At 37.7% G+C, this 17,179-nt stretch overlaps 2 protein-coding genes across 4 annotated transcripts in view; one reads left to right on the top strand and one right to left on the bottom strand.

Annotated features, from left to right (window-relative positions):
• Positions 1 to 17,179, bottom strand: part of LOC311092393 (butyrophilin subfamily 1 member A1-like) — a 146,157-nt gene that overhangs the window by 37,309 nt on the left and 91,669 nt on the right. The gene's annotated exons all lie outside the window — the stretch shown is intronic.
• Positions 1 to 17,179, top strand: part of LOC311092152 (exportin-6-like) — a 41,783-nt gene that overhangs the window by 14,776 nt on the left and 9,828 nt on the right. Inside the window, exons 2-15 of one of the 2 annotated variants that reach the window (XM_084128526.1) lie at positions 144 to 234; positions 4,042 to 4,154; positions 5,169 to 5,366; positions 5,451 to 5,610; positions 5,734 to 5,811; positions 8,061 to 8,541; positions 8,631 to 8,757; positions 10,936 to 11,045; positions 11,141 to 11,249; positions 11,348 to 11,440; positions 12,281 to 12,350; positions 13,420 to 13,579; positions 14,635 to 14,727; positions 14,827 to 14,974. In XM_084128526.1, coding sequence (XP_083984652.1) covers positions 183 to 234; positions 4,042 to 4,154; positions 5,169 to 5,366; positions 5,451 to 5,610; positions 5,734 to 5,811; positions 8,061 to 8,541; positions 8,631 to 8,757; positions 10,936 to 11,045; positions 11,141 to 11,249; positions 11,348 to 11,440; positions 12,281 to 12,350; positions 13,420 to 13,579; positions 14,635 to 14,727; positions 14,827 to 14,974 — 1,992 coding nt within the window. In that variant the 5' untranslated portion in view covers positions 144 to 182. The remainder of the gene's footprint in view (positions 1 to 143; positions 235 to 4,041; positions 4,155 to 5,168; positions 5,367 to 5,450; positions 5,611 to 5,733; positions 5,812 to 8,060; positions 8,542 to 8,630; positions 8,758 to 10,935; positions 11,046 to 11,140; positions 11,250 to 11,347; positions 11,441 to 12,280; positions 12,351 to 13,419; positions 13,580 to 14,634; positions 14,728 to 14,826; positions 14,975 to 17,179) is intronic. The other variant, XM_084128525.1, reaches the window with a different exon arrangement.

The following is a 17,179-nucleotide window of genomic DNA, read 5'->3' as shown; positions in this document are numbered from 1 at the left end:
ATCATCTAATTACAGGTTGAGTCATAAAAAACATACATTTTCTGGCAAAAATTATGTTGATATCAGGAGCTGATATTTTTGCTGCCAACTGCCATCGGAACTCTCTCTCTCTCTCTCTCTCTCTCTCTCTCTCTCGTCTGCAGGCGTCAGAGGAGTCCTCTTTACGGGCCCTGGAGAGTCTTATGACAGAGTTTTTTCACAGCTGCACCACTAATGACTGCAAGAGAGAGATCGGTGAGCATACGCCTGATGCTGGCCTTCACACCCTCATCATTTCCTGATTTGCAGAGTCATCCTCTGTGCTGTTATTAGCTGAATAGGCTTGTTATGTCTGTCTCGTATCAATAGACATCCTATTTTCTCTTCTGAAACACAAACATACTGAAATGTTAACATGTGATCGCCTACATTCGCTTTAATGATGCCTATTCAGTGTTTGAAAAATTGTCTAGTGTGGTGCGCTTGGAGGAGGACAGTTGCTGTTAAATCTAAGCGGCAAGACAAGTAACGACAAGTGTTAAATATGGTGAAGTCTGTGAAACTTGCCACTGTTTCTGTCTGTGTGTAGCACCTACCGCTCTGCAGGTCCATCTGAAGAACCAGTGTTAGAAACCAGCAGCTGAAGTTTATTTTGAACTGGATACTTGATCATTTCAGTCTGATCTGAACAGTTTGAGCGGCTCATTTCAGCGCCATTTATTTTATATTACTCATTTCATATGAAATGATGGTCTTTACATGAAAGTTTTTAAAAGGACCTATTATGCTTTTTTTACATGCTCAACTTTCTTTAATGTGAGATGTTGCTGTTTAAGCATGAAAAAGGTCTGCAAAGTTAGGGCCGGTTCACACAGACTCAGTTTTTAGAAAGCTGTGTTATGCTGGAGATGCTGCAAAAGTTTCTAGACACGTTTAACGTTAACGGTTAAAGACATCAGTCTAGCGCAAGTTTACATCGAAAAAGTAGTGCAGTGGAATAGAAAAACTCATTATGTGTGAATGGTCCCTTAGAAAGCACACACTTCCTCCAGAGGGAATTTTTATCTATATCAGTAACACTGTTTCTGAACTCCCTGAAACGCCTCTATTGTAGTCTTGAGTTTCTTTCAGGGACAAACACGTCACAATATTCCTCATTTAAATAATTCCAGCCCAAGGCATACACAAGAATAAAGGGGGGCGAGGCCTGGTTGAGTTAGTTAGTAGTGTGTTGAAACTCACGGTTATAGTAAGTGGGACATTCCTGAAACACACCGAAGCAGTTGACCAATCACAACACACTAATCCAGTCGACCAATCAGAGCACACTGAGCTTTTAGAAGGGAGGGGCTTCATAGAGAGAGAAACTAAATGAGCGTTACTGACAGACTGAGAAGAGAGGTGCTGCAACAATGTCTCCTTTCACACAGCAATCTTGGTAAATTACCATAACGACTTTTCCGGCAAATACACAAATATGCTGTTCACACTATAAACGATGGTCTGTCTTTTTACTGGTAAGATGCTATTCAAACAACAGTACCAAAATACCACTAAATATAGCCTATATATTTTTTTCTTCTGAATGACGAGCATTAGAGGATGATCACACAGAACATGACTTTGCTCTTAAAAACATGAGATGCATAATCGTTACTATAGTATTGCAGTTACTATAGTACGCAATAGTACATGCAGAGTCGCAGTGCTGATGAAAGGAAAAGAGGGCGTAAGACGTGGCACAATGGTCAGACGTCCGTCTAGCACATGTTTACATAGAAAAACAATTAAAAGCAGCAGAGCTTTATGACTGGCCCAAAGCAGGCTTCTTACGTCAGCGCGTTCAGACCTCGTACATGCTCATACTGGTAAACTTCATTATTTGTTTACACAAAGCATCATACCGGTAATTTACTGGTAATGTTACAACTATTTTTTTGTTAAAATTCAAGCTTAGATACCTTTTCTATTCCAGACCCCAAAAACAAAATCCAGACTTTGAAAGAGGGCATAATGAAAGGCACAGCTGCACAAAAACGGAAAGACTATGACTAGTAAAATATGACTATTGTTGGTTCTGTGACAAATTGCTTGTGTTCCTTTATTGTAAATGTGTTTATACTTGTAGTTCGGTTCTAAAAACATTTAGTCCTGGTCCGATTAGTGTTCAGATTGCCATTTTTATCGCCAAACAAAAGATACCGAACTTAAAGGCATAGTGATATGTTCACAACCTGATCGTTCGTCTTTTATGACGTATTGCCTATTTTGAAAGAGAACTTCCCGAACATCCAAACCGATGCTGTGCTGGGCTTAATGCACTCGCTGCATGTGCGTAGCTACATATGATGGTGTTTTGACCAGCTGAGAATTCGTGAAGAGCTTAAAAATGTGTAAAGGAATCAAAACAGCGGCAGGAATGACGAGAAAAAACGATATGCGTGAGCACTCTGTCCTTTTTAGCATCTAGTCTTCCTGTTTTTGGTTCGTTTACATGTCTTTGTTCATATTTCAGTCGAACCGCACCAGGGTTTGTTTGGAAGCGGACCGAGACTCTTCTTTTCAGCAGTCTCAGTCCGCTTGTTTGGTGGCACCAGGGTTCAGATGGCGGCGTTCACACTTATTCTAATTAATTTGAACTAACAGAGCAATCGCACCAGGGTTCGTTTTAATCCAAACATGCCAAGTGTGAACACACCATAAGTCGCTTTGGGTAAAAGCATCTGCTAAATGCTGTTTTGATGCAACAAAGCCTGTAAAACTCATAAGTGAAACTCAAATAAAAATAAATGATCATGCGACCCCTTTAAGGTGAGATTTCGTGGGTTGGAGACCACATTCATGACATTTAGTTTTGTAAAATGCTTGGTATTTGGGTTTGTTTGGGTGCATTTGGCCAAAGATTTAGTCCAAATCCTGTGGCCAAACATGGTGCTTTGAAACTCAGGACATGTATTTCGATGTATGGTCATTGTACATTTCTCAGCAGTGACATTTTTGTAGAAAATAACCCTTTGTGAAACTGGTCAAACTAAATGGACTGCCTGTGAATCAGACCCAGAATAAGTCACGCATTGCACCGGAAATGCACAGTTTCAAAGTCCAGGGTTGATGGTATCTAAGATCCCAACACATGATGCCTCGTGTTATATTGTTTCACTTTTTTTGTAAATGTATTATTGATTTTATCCACCCAAATATGATGAGAAATTTATCCCTTTGAAATGGCTTGATTTATGTTAATCTCTACGACTACATAATCCAGTCCATAACGCAATAGAAAAATAAAGAAAAATGTAGGCTAGATTTAGGAAGTTTAATTTATGAAGTGTGAATGAGATATTTACTGAAGCGTTTTGTCACATTAGTGCATGTGGAAGTCGAGTGTACTTGTTGTCTTTTTAGAGCCTACATCTATATGATCTTTCACCCTGTTTCACACCATGTTTTCAGACTAAACCAGATGTTAAACTATCAGATGCGGCCCAGTTTCTCAGTTCCTAATTGTCACGAGAGGTGTTTTTCACAATATTGTCATTACAAAAATCTGCCATATTTAATGGAGGCAAAAAGGTAGTGCTGGTAATGTGCAGTGTTAAGTGTTCACTTCCAAGGGAACACAACAAGCGTATTGATTCAAGCCTTTAGATAAAACATCTATCAAATTAATGAATGTAACTAATGAAGTTATTGTGATGAAGCTCTAACTAACAAACACACTGTAATTTGAACTCGACTGGTTTTTGAAATGCGCATACGTGTAGGTGTGCAACAAAGCTATGTTTTCTTTTTCATGCAAATATGCAAAACTCTGTGTACAAGAAGCATTTGTTAACTTTGAACTAGAATTGAGTTCCAGTTGTGGGAACAGTAGCTTGTATAGGCCCTCTTCATTGCGTTTGAGTTCAACTCTTGTGTTCATCATTGAAGGAAGTTTCTGATGAGTGTTTGTTTGGTGTTATTGCAACAAGCCTAACTAAACATTAATATCTTTCACCGTGTGCTTTGTTTCAATTAGATAAGAATGTGTTTTGTAATGAGTGTTTTGTGGTGTTATTGCAGAAGAGCTGCTGAACAGTTTCGCGGGGCAGCCCGGCTCGTGGAGGCACTGCCTCTACTTCCTCTCCAACAGCAGAAATGAATATGTCATGATGTACAGCCTTACTGTGTTCGAGGTAAAATTAATTTCAGTTCATTATCTTAGGTAGATTAACTTCACGAAAATTGTCAAGTCCATGTTCAAGTCATACACTAATGTTCAAAAGTTCAAAAAAGTTTTTTTGGATGTTTATTTCCTCTCTTCATCGCATTTATTTGATCAAAAATACAGAAAAAAAAAACAGTAATATTGTGAAATATGATTACAATTTTAAATAATTGTCTTATATTTCAATATATTTTAAAATGTAATTTATTCTTGTGGTGAAAGTAGAATTTTCAGTAAAATTATTTATAATTATTCTAATAAATCATTATAATATGCTGTTTTGCTTCTCAAGAAACAATTATTTTTATAAATGTTGAAAACAGCATTTATTTAATATTTAAAGAGGGTTCAAAAGAAATCTTTATGAATTGAACAATACGGACTTTATGATCATTATGAATGTCATTCCTGCCACTTTTAATTTAATGTTTCCTTATTAAATTATTTTAAATGTATTTTATTTATTTTCATCTTCCTGACCACAAAATTTTAAGCGGTAGTGTATTTCGCCACAAAATCGAAAGGGAAAAAAAGAAAGAACTTTATTTAGCCTTTAGGATTTTTAGCTTTTTGTAAAATAGTTGTATTCACCCCCTAATTGTCATTGCCGATTTAAAAAAAAAAAATAAATCATTAAAATTATATATTTAAATCATACATTAAAGTATACCATGTGAACTGCATAGTAGCATTTTATTTTTATTTTAAAAAATCGTTTCCTTTGGAGGATTTTTTTTCATTAGTACAATAATGCCAGTCTTTTAGTTTTTAATTTTAAGGGGAATTGGCATGATGATAATATCACAGTGCAAATAAACACACCTTACTGGAAAACAAAACAAACTAATAGGCTTAATATTCTTGAAATATGACCTGGATATGTTTGTGTAATTATCCTAAAATACAATATGCAAGCACAGGTATCTACTGTGTTTATGATATGAGATATGACGACAATAAATTTGTCGATCGTCCTATGCAGAATCTTGTGAACAAGATGTGGGTCGGTGTAGCCAGTGAGGACAAAGCAGAACTTCGGAGCTGTTTGCCCAAGCTTCTGCTATCCCAGCATGCACTGCTGCCTTTCTTCATCCGAAACAAACTCTGCAAAGTCATCGTTGACATTGGACGCCAGGACTGGCCTATGTTCTACCATGACTTCTTCAGCAACACCTTACAGGTACCTGTTATTCTTTACTGCTGTTACTATTGAATGATATTAAAACGAACTGAACTGGCTTCATCTTTGTGGTGTGTGTTGCAGTTAGTGCAGTCGCCGTCTCTCGCGCCGCTGGGTTTGGTTCTGCTCAAGATGACCTCAGAAGAGCTGGTCTGTCCCAGAGAAGACTTGAGCGTCGCTCGTAAAGAGGAGCTGAAGAAACTCCTGCTGGATCAGATCCCCACCGTACTGAACCTTCTGACTGGTGAGACACTCATAACAGTTTCATTGAAAGTATATGTGGGTGTAACTATTCTTTAAGCACTGGAACCTGTATCATGTGATTAGGCTTGCAGTTTCATTTTTAACAACTCTGTTTTGCTCGCAGGTATTCTGGAGACGGTGTGGGACAAACACAGTGTTACAGTCACCACTCCCCCTCCATCCCCCACGTCAAGAGAGTCAGGTGAGCTTCTTCTTTCCTCTTTTGCCACTGGGCCACTTTGAAAAGTGAGGTCTTCATCAGTGGTACCAGTTAGTGCTCAAAATCTCACATTTTCATACGAATTCATGCAAAATTTCCACCTAGTAAAATAGTTGTTTTCTTGTGAGATTTGGTTGGGGAAAAAGCATTTGAAAAGTTGCTTGTCTGCAGCTTTTGCTTGTTTTTTGCCACTACATAAATACATTTTTGCATGTTCTATAATCCTGTAGCCTGAGCAATTTAGTAGTAAAATTTCATTTTTCAGTCTTTTTTTTTCTTCCATCAAGTAATCAATTAATAAAACATTTAATCTAATTTGTATTTAAACTAAATTTAATTAAACTAATTTCATTAGTAAACCTTAGCTAAAACAGTTCTGATGCCTAACAAATTTAATTAACTGAAAATGTTATCAGTGAACTTTGAGTACATGTATTAATAAATAAACCAATTCATTTATTTATTTATTTATTTATAGACAGTTATGCAGTAATTTCCTATTTCTCACTTCTGAAGTCGTGATTACAAGCTTGTCGCATTCAAGTGCTTAGTTGTCGGAAAGAATAGGAATCATGGAGGACGCCTGTTTCATGAGGGAATCTTATTAAAAAATATGTAGTAAAGCCCAAATGTATTGAAGATATTTCAGTTTTTAATAAATTGTAGCATCCCATTTGTTAACAACCGTATAAATATTCACTTTGCTTTCTATTTTTCGAATTTCGGTCCAATACATGCTATTTTCACTGTGTATAAAACATACAATATGCTTCAAATGTTTATTCATGTATGTAAATTGTTAATATGCACTACTTGAAAGTCAAGGCATTGTAGCTCTTGTGGAAAAAACTATGAATACCAGTCACAGCAGCAATTGTTCATTATGGCATGGATAACTCGGAAACTCAAAATTTATATCTCAGTTTCCTATTAGTAAATATGGCTTGACAGAGTGTTCATGTCCAGTTTCTTACTAGGAATCTTGTATTAATGATAATTCCTACAGCATGTGAACGAAGCGTTACTCAAAGTTTTCAATCAATTTTCGTAATTGATTTTCAATTTCGATTTTGTCTTCCAGCGATTATAAAAACAATATAATTAAGGTAAAATGATCATTGTGCGGCTGCTGCGTCCCGTCCAGCGCACCTTCGTTTCCTATACCCAGCGGTGCACTTTAGCTCCTCCCTAAAAGCCCAAACTTAATATCCATATCAGCCAAGTAAGTAAGTGCTGTAAAATGCAGTCTACTGTTGCTAAACTGCGGGATGTGTTTGATATTAAAGAGTGTTATTAAAAGCGCATTAAACCGCAAAAGAGACACTGTTCCTCAGGCGGCTTTCTGTGTGTACGCTCCGAGTCGGACGCGGATAAGAAAATGGGCTTTGGATATGCGCCTAAGTGCGTACACACAATAATAATAAAATAGTAAAATAATATTTCATAGTGTTACTGTACACATGTATAGTTTATCCTTAAAGTTACTTCAGTTATTCGGTAAAGATCATTGAGTGATATTCTTTTGTCATTTGTTGTTTGATTAACATTAATGACACAGACAGCAGCAGGTTTATTAGGCAGCTGTCACTTTAAGAGTGTGTTGCTGACGGTTTACTTGTTTCGTAATTGTTTTCAGGACCTTTTTCTTACATTAGTTAATAGAGATGCGCGGTTGGCGGATACAGCCGTGGATAAACCGCGGATCGGGCGGATGACGTGACGAAAAGTAATATTTTAATTAAATTCGGAAGGGTGGCGGGCGGTTGAACCAATCAAATGAACCAATCAAATGAAAAATATATGTATACATTCAGCGGATGGCGGACGAGTGCGGTTTTGAAAATTTGTCAAAAACGTGGTGCGGATGGATGGCGGACGGATGATGAGTTTTGTGATGCGGTTGCGGATGAAATAATTGCCCATCCGCGCATCTCTATTAGTTAACCTAGTATTAGTTTTTGCTGAAGTATTGAAAACTGTGAAATTTCACTGATATTTAAAATTACTCGTATCGTGAAATAAGGCGATCGTATCGCCCTCCAATAATCGTGTTAAATAATTGCGATTTCAACATTGACCAAAAATAATCGTGATTATGATTTTTGTCATAATCGAGCAGCCCTAGTCATCAACCAATACTGATGTGATGACCACAAAATGGTCTGTCACTAGTTGAAACTTGCCAATGAATGATTGTTGTATTAATTGTTGTCGTTTGTCCTGTTCTGTAGGTGTTTTGGGGGGCAACAGCACACAGATGATCCTGGAAGCTGAAAGTGCCGCTCTGTGTCTGCTAGCGCTGGAATGTTTGGCTCATCTCTTTAGCTGGATTCCTCTCTCCACTTCTATCACTCCATCCCTCCTCGCTTCTATTTTTCATTTCGCTCGCTTTGGATGCCAGCAGCCAATCAAAACGAAACCTCTGCCCACTTCGAACGGAGACTCCGCCCCTGGAAATCTCCCAGCCAATGGCGGCAGTGGACACGGCAGGACTGGTCAGATGGTGGGCCAATCCGATCGCGCCAGGCTGGGCGTTATGGCCATGAACTGTATCAACGAGTTAATGTGCAAAAACTGCGTCCCCGTGGACTTTGAGGAGTTTCTGCTACGCATGTTTCAACAGACGTTCTACCTACTTCAAAGACTCACAAATACACACTCACACAGCAACACACACACTATCAAAAGCAGATTGCAAGAATTAGATGAAAGGTAAGAGATAGATGCACTTGATTCAAACATTTAACTCATTGATGCTGCTGCTTTTTAACCCTCTCCATCTGTCTGTCTGTCTCTATCAGCTATGTGGAAAAGTTCACCGATTTCCTCAGGCTTTTTGTTAGTGTTCATCTGCGGAGGATCGAATCTAACGCCCAGTTTCCTCTAGTGGAATTTCTAGCTTTGCTCTTCAAATACACCTTTAACCAGGTAAAACTCTTTCATTTAATGTTCCTGGAAGCACCAACTCTAACACCATATTCATGTCTAATGATATTTCCTTTTCCTGTACTTTGATTACCCAAACTTTCCTTGTTCCTCTAACTTTTGACACCATCACCATCCTTTTTTTAATAGTTTTTAACATATTTTAATGCACATACCTTGTTTTGGAGGTATTTTCAATAATGGTTTCCTGGTAATAGTTGAATTTCTGTTGAAAAAGTCTAGACTGGGAGATGCTTTTTTACTCTTCCCAATGGCTTCATCGTGTCATGTTCAGTATTAAACCACAAGATGTGCGTTATCATGACTAACATTAAAGGGCTCATGTCTTTTGACATGCAAGAGGTTATTGTACTATTAAAACATCCTGTAAGTTTCACAACTCAACTTCCTCATTAGTCCAAAAACAACTTTCATTGAATCCAAGCTCAGAAAATGACTTGTTTCGGATTGTCAAAGTATGATGTAATAGTTTGACGAAATGCCGCCTCTGTAGAATCAGATCATTGCGTCTTTGGCCCCGCCCACTGTATTAGTAAAAACGCGGTGAAGGTTTTCAATAGAGTTTCATATGTAATGTTCATTTCATATGCAAAGATATTAACAAATCATAGCAGTGGCTGTTTACATTCGAGTCTTCAAGGCACATGCCCCTTTAAACAGTGTTTAACTTAAGTCTTTTCTTCCCTATTGAGACACATATCTGAGTGAAACGGCTTCTCAAACTAGATAAAAAGTAGGGCGGGACTCGATTTTGTTCATGTGGAATTGATTGGATGGTTGTGGTTTGCTATTGGTGGATCTCATGTGAGTGACAGGTTGCCCCGCCCTCACACCAGTAAACGCATCGTCAGAGAAGAGATGTTAGAGGGAGGGGAAGTTATTTTGATGTAAAGATTGCTCATGAATTGAAACGGTTTTGGGGTCACGGTCCGATGCTAGTTTGGTACAATGGAATTGTTGATTTGTTGCTCTGATTGATAGATTGACCGATGCTGTGTGGTAAAATGCAACTTCTGCTAGATAAAGTAAAAAATACAAACAAGGTGCCGCTTTCTGCCATCCCAGTTTCCTTTCCATGAAGTTTGTGGAGTGCGTCACAAAAACGTATTGAAACAGCGTATAGGCTACTAGTAAGCTCTTGCGTGCCATCTGTTGCAAACTTTTTCTTCGTCGAAGCAAGAAACCAGGAGACGTTTGGATCACGTTCAAGAAGTTATTCTTTATTGAGGACTTCACGTTGAAGTGGCTGCAGGTCTTCCAAAATCAGTCTGACTAACGTAACTTTACATGGTTTCTTTATAGGCATTTTAGTGGGCTGTCCCTAAAGGTGCTGAACTTATACACAGCCTTTAGGGATGACTACTGCTAAAAACAATAGAGGCAATTACCCCCAACTGAGCTGATGGTACCCCCCAAATTGTATAAATAACACATGGTCACGAGAACGAAGACTTTGTAACATTCACATATAGTTCAACTCTGAGTAGGAAAGATTAAAGACTTCCCCAAAAGGTATAAACAACAAATGGTCACGAGAACGAAGACTTTGTAACATTCACATATATAAACAACAAATGGTCACGAGAGCTAAGACTATGTAACCTTCACACACAGTTCAACACTTAGTGGGAAGATCAAAGACTAACAAAACCCCTGACTATTACAAGGTTTAGACAGCTGACTTAAAGCTGACTTGCATTAAAGAGTAAATTAAATTTGATATTCCACACATCTGAACTCTTGTTTTGGGGTAGTGTGTGGATCGTCTCTTCTTCTGCTCTTTTTCCTGTTGTGATGGTTAGCAAACAGTGTTGCATTACCGCATGCGCCCCCTTCTGGATTGGAGTGTGGACTGTATTCGTCGTCTGACTGTATGCACCAAACCATGACGGTTCAGGGTGAATACATGTACCGTTACACCTCTAATGTGCACTGATAAATCATTTATAATAAAAACTGCAATATCCCATAAAAAACAAGAATTTTACATTTTTATTAAAGTTATTGCAGGTTTTGATGTATAAATCCTACTAACATTAAAATGCACTCAAGGAAACAAAATTAAAAATGAAATTCATGACCACTGAATCAGCGCTGAAGTTCTTAAACTTGACATTTTTGTGCATCTCTTCATTTAATGGTCTGTTTATTTTGTTGTAGCCGAGTCACGAGGGTTACCTGGCCTGCCTTGACATCTGGAGTATATTCCTGGACTACCTGACCACCAAGATCAGAAGCCGATTGGCTGACAGAGACAGTGTCATTAACAGGTACATGTCTCTGGACTGTGTGATGGAGTTTGTGTTATATAGGTTGCTCAAGCATTGAACACTGTCGTAATCTGTGTGTGTGTGTGTGTGAGCAGGTATAAAGATGCTCTAGTTCTGCTGCTGCGTGAAGTTCTCAACCGGATCCAGTTTAGGTTAAACCAGAGTCAACTAGAAGAACTCGATGATGAGACCCTTGACGACGATGTAAGGATCAATCAAACATACACACGGTGATAGTTGCTAAAACATCTCTTTCTTTTTTTGGCTGAATTTTTGAACTCTTTCCCCTCTGGTTTCTATAGCAACAGACCGAATGGCAACGGTACCTGCGTCAGAGTTTGGAAGTGGTTGCCAGGGTGATGGAGCTGCTGCCGTCCCAAACCTTCTCTGTTCTGATGGGTGTAGATGAGTGGGTGAACATGCGCTCTCTCTCTCTCTCTCTCTCTCTCTCTCTCTCTCTCTCTCTCTCTCTCTCTCTCTCTCTCTCTCTCTGTCTCTCCCTCTTTCTCTCTCTGTCTCTCCCTCTTTTTCTCTCTCTCTCTCTCTCTCTCTCTCTCTCTCTCTCTCTCTCTCTCTCTCTCTCTCTCTCTCTGTCTCTCTCTCTCTCTCTCTCCCTCTTTCTCTCTCTGTCTCTCCCTCTTTCTCGCTCTCTCTCTCTCTCTCTCTCTCTCTCTCTCTCTCTCTCTCTCTCTCTCTCTCTCTCTCTCTCTCTCTCTCTCTCTCTCTGTCTCTCCCTCTTTCTCTCTCTGTCTCTCCCTCTTTCTCTCTCTCTCTCTCTCTCTCTCTCTCTCTCTCTCTCTCTCTCTCTCTCTCTCTCTCTCTCTCTCTCTCTCAGGTGTAGATGAGTGGGTGAACATGTTCACTCTCTTTCTCTTTGAACTGAAAACAATGGACTCTCCATTGGCAATTCTAATAACTGTTTAATATGGAAGCAAAACTGATTTAAGTGATTCTCAGTGAAGTCCAAAACATTCATGTAGGATTTACGATTTTAAATCAAATTCTGCTGTAATCCACATGAGGAGTATTAGATCCATCCATCCATCCATCCATCCATCCATCCATCCATCCATCCATCCATCCAATTTTTATCTATCTATTTATATTTCTTATCTGTCTATCTGTCAATCTATCACGTTTTTCCTGTTATTATTAATTCCATTAAATTTGCATGTGAAATGGCATTGATAAGTATCTGGTGAGCAGAGCATGATTGTGTGTGTGTGTGTGTTTAGTTTCCGGTGCTCCAGGAGGATCTGGACGTTTATCTTGGGCTGCAGCAGTATATCGTGAGATCAGGATCAAGTGAGTTTCTCTTCATGGTCACAGTCTGAATATTCTGCAGTTTTATAGATAGTAGCTTTATTTTCAAACCCGTACAGCTGCACACCCAGATTACACTTTTAAATGTTTTGGGTGAACTATTTGTCTTGGAGAATGCATTGCAGCAATGCTAATGTGTCGTTTTCACTCAGTATCCAAATGTCACTGTTTGTATGTTAATCCACTGAAGCATTAAGGGGAATTTGTTGGAAATATGATATCTTTGACACATTTCCTTGTTCTTCAGGCTGCACTGTTTTTTCCTTTTTTTCTTTTGCTATCTGACTTCCTTCTGTCAAATATCTTGTATAAATATGTTGCTGCCATTTTTTGACCTAAGTGTATAATAATCAGCCCAAGTAAGCAGTACAACTGTACAACTACAGACAAGATGAAATATAGAGGAAGTTCTACATGAACTGTGTTTGGGGCAGTAAGATTTCTTTGAAAGAAGTCTCTTATGCTCACCAAGGCTTAATAAAAACTATAATATTGATAAATATTATCACATTTAAATATAAATATTATTTTTAAATATAAAAATAACACATTTAAGTAATGTATTTAAATGTGTATTAAATTGCAATTTCTTCCTGTGATCAAAGCTGAATTTTCAGCATCATTGCTCCAGTCTTCAGTGTCACATGATCCTTCAGAAATCACTCTTATATGATGATTTAATGCTCAAGAAACATTCATTATTATTATCAATGTTGAAAACAGTTGTGCTGCTTCATATTTTTGTGGAAACTATGATACATGCATGTCTTTACTGACAATTTTGGTCAATTTAATGCATTCTTGCTGGAAAACGTATTAATTTCTTCTTTTTTAAACTTACTGACCCCAAAACTTTGAACAGTAGGTTACCTTATTTTGATTGCTTGAGCTCTTACTCAGTCAACCTAGTGTTTTAGTAGTTTCTGGTCTTGTGATGTTCAGTCTGATGGTGCTTTGTGGCGGGTCTGTTCTCATGTGGCTTGTGAGCTGTTGTTGAGTGGTTTTACACCTCTCTCTCTCTCTCTCTGTGTGTGTGTGTGTGTGTGAACAGGTCGCAGGCTGAACATCACAGCGGAGGCCGACTGCAGAAGACTTCACTGCGCTCTCAGAGACCTGAGCTCTCTCTTGCAGGCCGTGGGACGCCTGGCTGAGTTCTTCACAGGGGACGTTTTCACCGCCCGCTTTAATGACGCTCTCGCCATCGTGCAGAGGTCAGTTCCTGATTCCCAGTTCCTCATTTGACAACAACACTACCTCCTTATGTGTGCACTTTAATGTCCTCTGTATTTGCTTATGTTTTATGCCATGTTTTTTATGCATATTATTAGTGGTCTTATTACTGGTTTTGCTGTGTTGTGTAGTGTGTGCCTCGCATGGCTATTTCATGACTTCTTTTTGCATTACACCAAATTTAGTTTTTTGTTTTTTTTTTACACTTGTCATAAATAACTTTGTTATTATGCCTTTTTACAAAGTCTTGATTTTGTTTTTGGGATCTACTAGAATAGGTTTTCATGCTTGAATGTTCAAAAACACATTTTTCTCATATTCTCCATTGTTGCATCACCTCTCTCCTCAGTCTGTCAGTAACGCTCTGTTTAGTTCCTGTCTCTCTATGAAGCCCCTCCTTCTGAAAGCTCAGATTGCTCTGATTGGTGGGCTGGATCAGTGTGTTGTGATTGGTCAACTGCTTCATCGTGTTTTGGAAATGTCTTTCCCTTTATCATAACCGTGATTTTCAACACACTACTAACTAACTCAACCAGGTCTCGCTCCTTTATTTTGCGTATGTCTTGGGCGGAAATTATTTAAATAAGGAATATTGTGACGTGTTTGTTCCCGGGACAGACATTTTTCATGCTCAAACAGCAACATTACACACTGAAGAAAGATGAATATGTAAAAAAAGGACTCCTTTGATATACTGTTTAAACTCTGGCTCAAAAAACACTTCTCACACTAAACAAATGATTACTAATTTAACTGTGAACTTGTGCAGACTGTCCAAATATAAACTAAACCAAGCCTTTTTTCAAAAAGCAAAGGTTATGGTTTTGGTTTTACTTTCACAAGTGCAATATATTTTCCTGTTGACGCCAACACTGTGTCGAAGTAATATGCAAATAAATGCAAACAAACATCATATTATTCATTTAGGAATGAATAGCTTGAATTATTAATACAGATTGATAGATGGTCAGATGTAAATATCAGACTGAAATGTGTGATGTTTAATTCTTGGCCATTATGTTTCTCCTCCTCTCAGATTGGTGGAAGTGTCGTGTTACGGTTCTCAGATCAGCCTGTACGATGTAGAGATGGCTGTTCCTACAGTGCTCAAACCAGATCTTATAGATGTGTAAGTAGTCATAAACACTGGTCAATGTGCTAGTTGATGCAGGGTAACCTAAATGAGAATAGTTTAAAATAATAGCTAATAAACGTCTCTGTTTTGCAGCCACGCGCAGTCACTGGCCGCTCTGCAGGCGTATTCTCATTGGCTGGCTCAGTTCTGCGGTGAGGTGCAGCGCCAACAAGATCAAACGCAATTTGTGGATCTCATCAGGTCCAGCATGGACGCCACGACCCCTCTCATCAATGCCAAGGTCACTTGATTTTTATAAATGATAATACTTTGATGCTCATTTAAAGCAGAACACAGTCATTTCAAGTTTAAAGAACTGAAGACATGTTTGTATTAAATGTATATGTGTATTGATATGGGTACTACTGATATTATACTACGTATAATTTCATACAATTAAGAGGTCGATCAATATTATCATCAATATTAGATTTAGCTGATATCATCAAGGAAACTATTGAAGCTTGTTTCTGCAATGGAATAAAAAAAGTTAAAAAGGCAATTCTGACTCCCAATTGTAAGGGGAAAAAATGCAGACTTTTTTTCCTCAGAATTGTGAGATATAAACTCGTAAATCTGAGGAAAAATGTAAGAATTTTGAGAGAAAAAGTTACAATTACCTTTTTTACAGCATTTTTTATATATTTTTTTTTTGGTGCCAGCATTTTTGATTATTTTCACAAAAGTTTCATGGACCCAGAATATTCAGTTGAATGTATATACCACTTTATTCTAGCTTCATGCATTCTTTTTTTAATCAATATTTAAATGTGTGTTCGTTTCTTAAAAAAAATCTTTTAACAAAAAGCTGACAACAGACTATAACGGGCATAAGCAATGCTTTTATTATTTTTTTCTACTAATGTTTTGCCTGTGTTTTGATCAGGAGTTTCTGTACTCATTCAGAAGTTTTTTAATGGCGCCCTCTACCGTATAACAGTGAAAACAGGGCCGTGCACAGGGGGGTGGCCCGGTGGCTAGAGCCACTGCCCTTCTGCCCTCATCAGCTGAGGTGCCCCTCTCGCCCCCCTCCCTAACCCTCCAGAAGATTCCCATAAAAACGTTCTGTTATCGCTCCGCTAAAGATCCACTGATTCCGCTAATCCGTTCCGTGTTTTCCTGCTCGCTCCGCAGCGTCACTCATAGACAAGCATGTGCCCGCTCTTCGACGACAGATTCAGAATAGAATTTCGTCCCATTCACAGGTAGATTACAAATTACATTCCACATTACAGACAGTAGTCGATCCACAAAATTAGTATTTTGGTAATATGTTTTTGTATTTCTGTCGCAAAATGTTTTGCTCCTGGTCTTCAAATAGTGCTAACAAGTTACAACTCGTGCAACATCCATGTTCTTGGAAGAAAAGCAAATGTGTTTTGTGCCGTTAGCCACCTTGTAACCTACTATACTAAGGTACTATTCATTTAGATTAGAACACATTTAGATAATATATAGTATATTACCTTTTTATTATGTATAATGTTAATATGGTCTCATTAAAATATTATAAATATGATGTATGTTATAGATAGATACTATATCAACTAAGGCAACTGATTATAATGGGAAATATATTTACAGGAGTTAAAGTGTGAAAAACTGTCTGCTAAATATTCTATACATAATGATTTACCCTCTGGCTTTCTAGAACTTTGATTCAATTTTTGCCATGTTGAATAGGCTTTGTCTTTGCTCTTTCTCACTCCGTTCTTCTAATTTTGTGAAGGCATTGTTTTTTTGTCTACAAAATCTGCAAACAACAGAAAATGTTATTTATTCGTGATTTATTTATTAGTGTTATTTATATTAGATTAGATCAGGTTAAATAATTTGATTGAACAAGAATTCTAATTTTCACTACTCCCAGTGTATGATTGCAGAACAATATATGTTTGAAAATTTATGGAGCAACAGATTTTGTGTGAAAATAAATCAGAAAGGTGGTTTGTTTAAAAATCGTATTAATGTATGAGGTGGCAAGGAGGTACACACGGGGTAAAACCAGCATGGTAAGACACACAGTATTGATAAAAATACTTAAGCTAAATTAATATGCTTTTAATAATGTCTAAGTTGATACTTGTTCAAACCAATCACTTTAGTAAAGTTTATAACAATTTTGGAGTTATTTTGATAAATTAAATAATAAATGTTTGTTCAATAAATATAGGCTATCTGTCATAATTTTCATTTTAAAAATACAGAAACAAGATTCTTGAGATCTTTGTATTTAAATTGCTACATAAGTCTAAAACATTAAAAAATATATATAAAATAGTAGATTAAATTAGCACAGAATCAACTTTGATCAAGTCAATGATCAGCCAAATTTCCAAGTCCATCATCAAAAGCGTTTATGAAAAAAAGTGCTGAGCAGAATTTGTGCCATTGAGTGGTATAAAAGAGAATTAAGTCAAATGCGCATTTTACCCCGGTGTGACTT

Source organism: Abramis brama (genome assembly GCF_963993115.1).
Source record: "Abramis brama genome assembly, chromosome: 1".
Classification (NCBI taxonomy): Eukaryota; Metazoa; Chordata; class Actinopteri; order Cypriniformes; family Leuciscidae; genus Abramis; species Abramis brama.
Note: the sequence above shows the minus strand (reverse complement) of the source record. Positions and strands in the feature narration are given on the sequence as shown.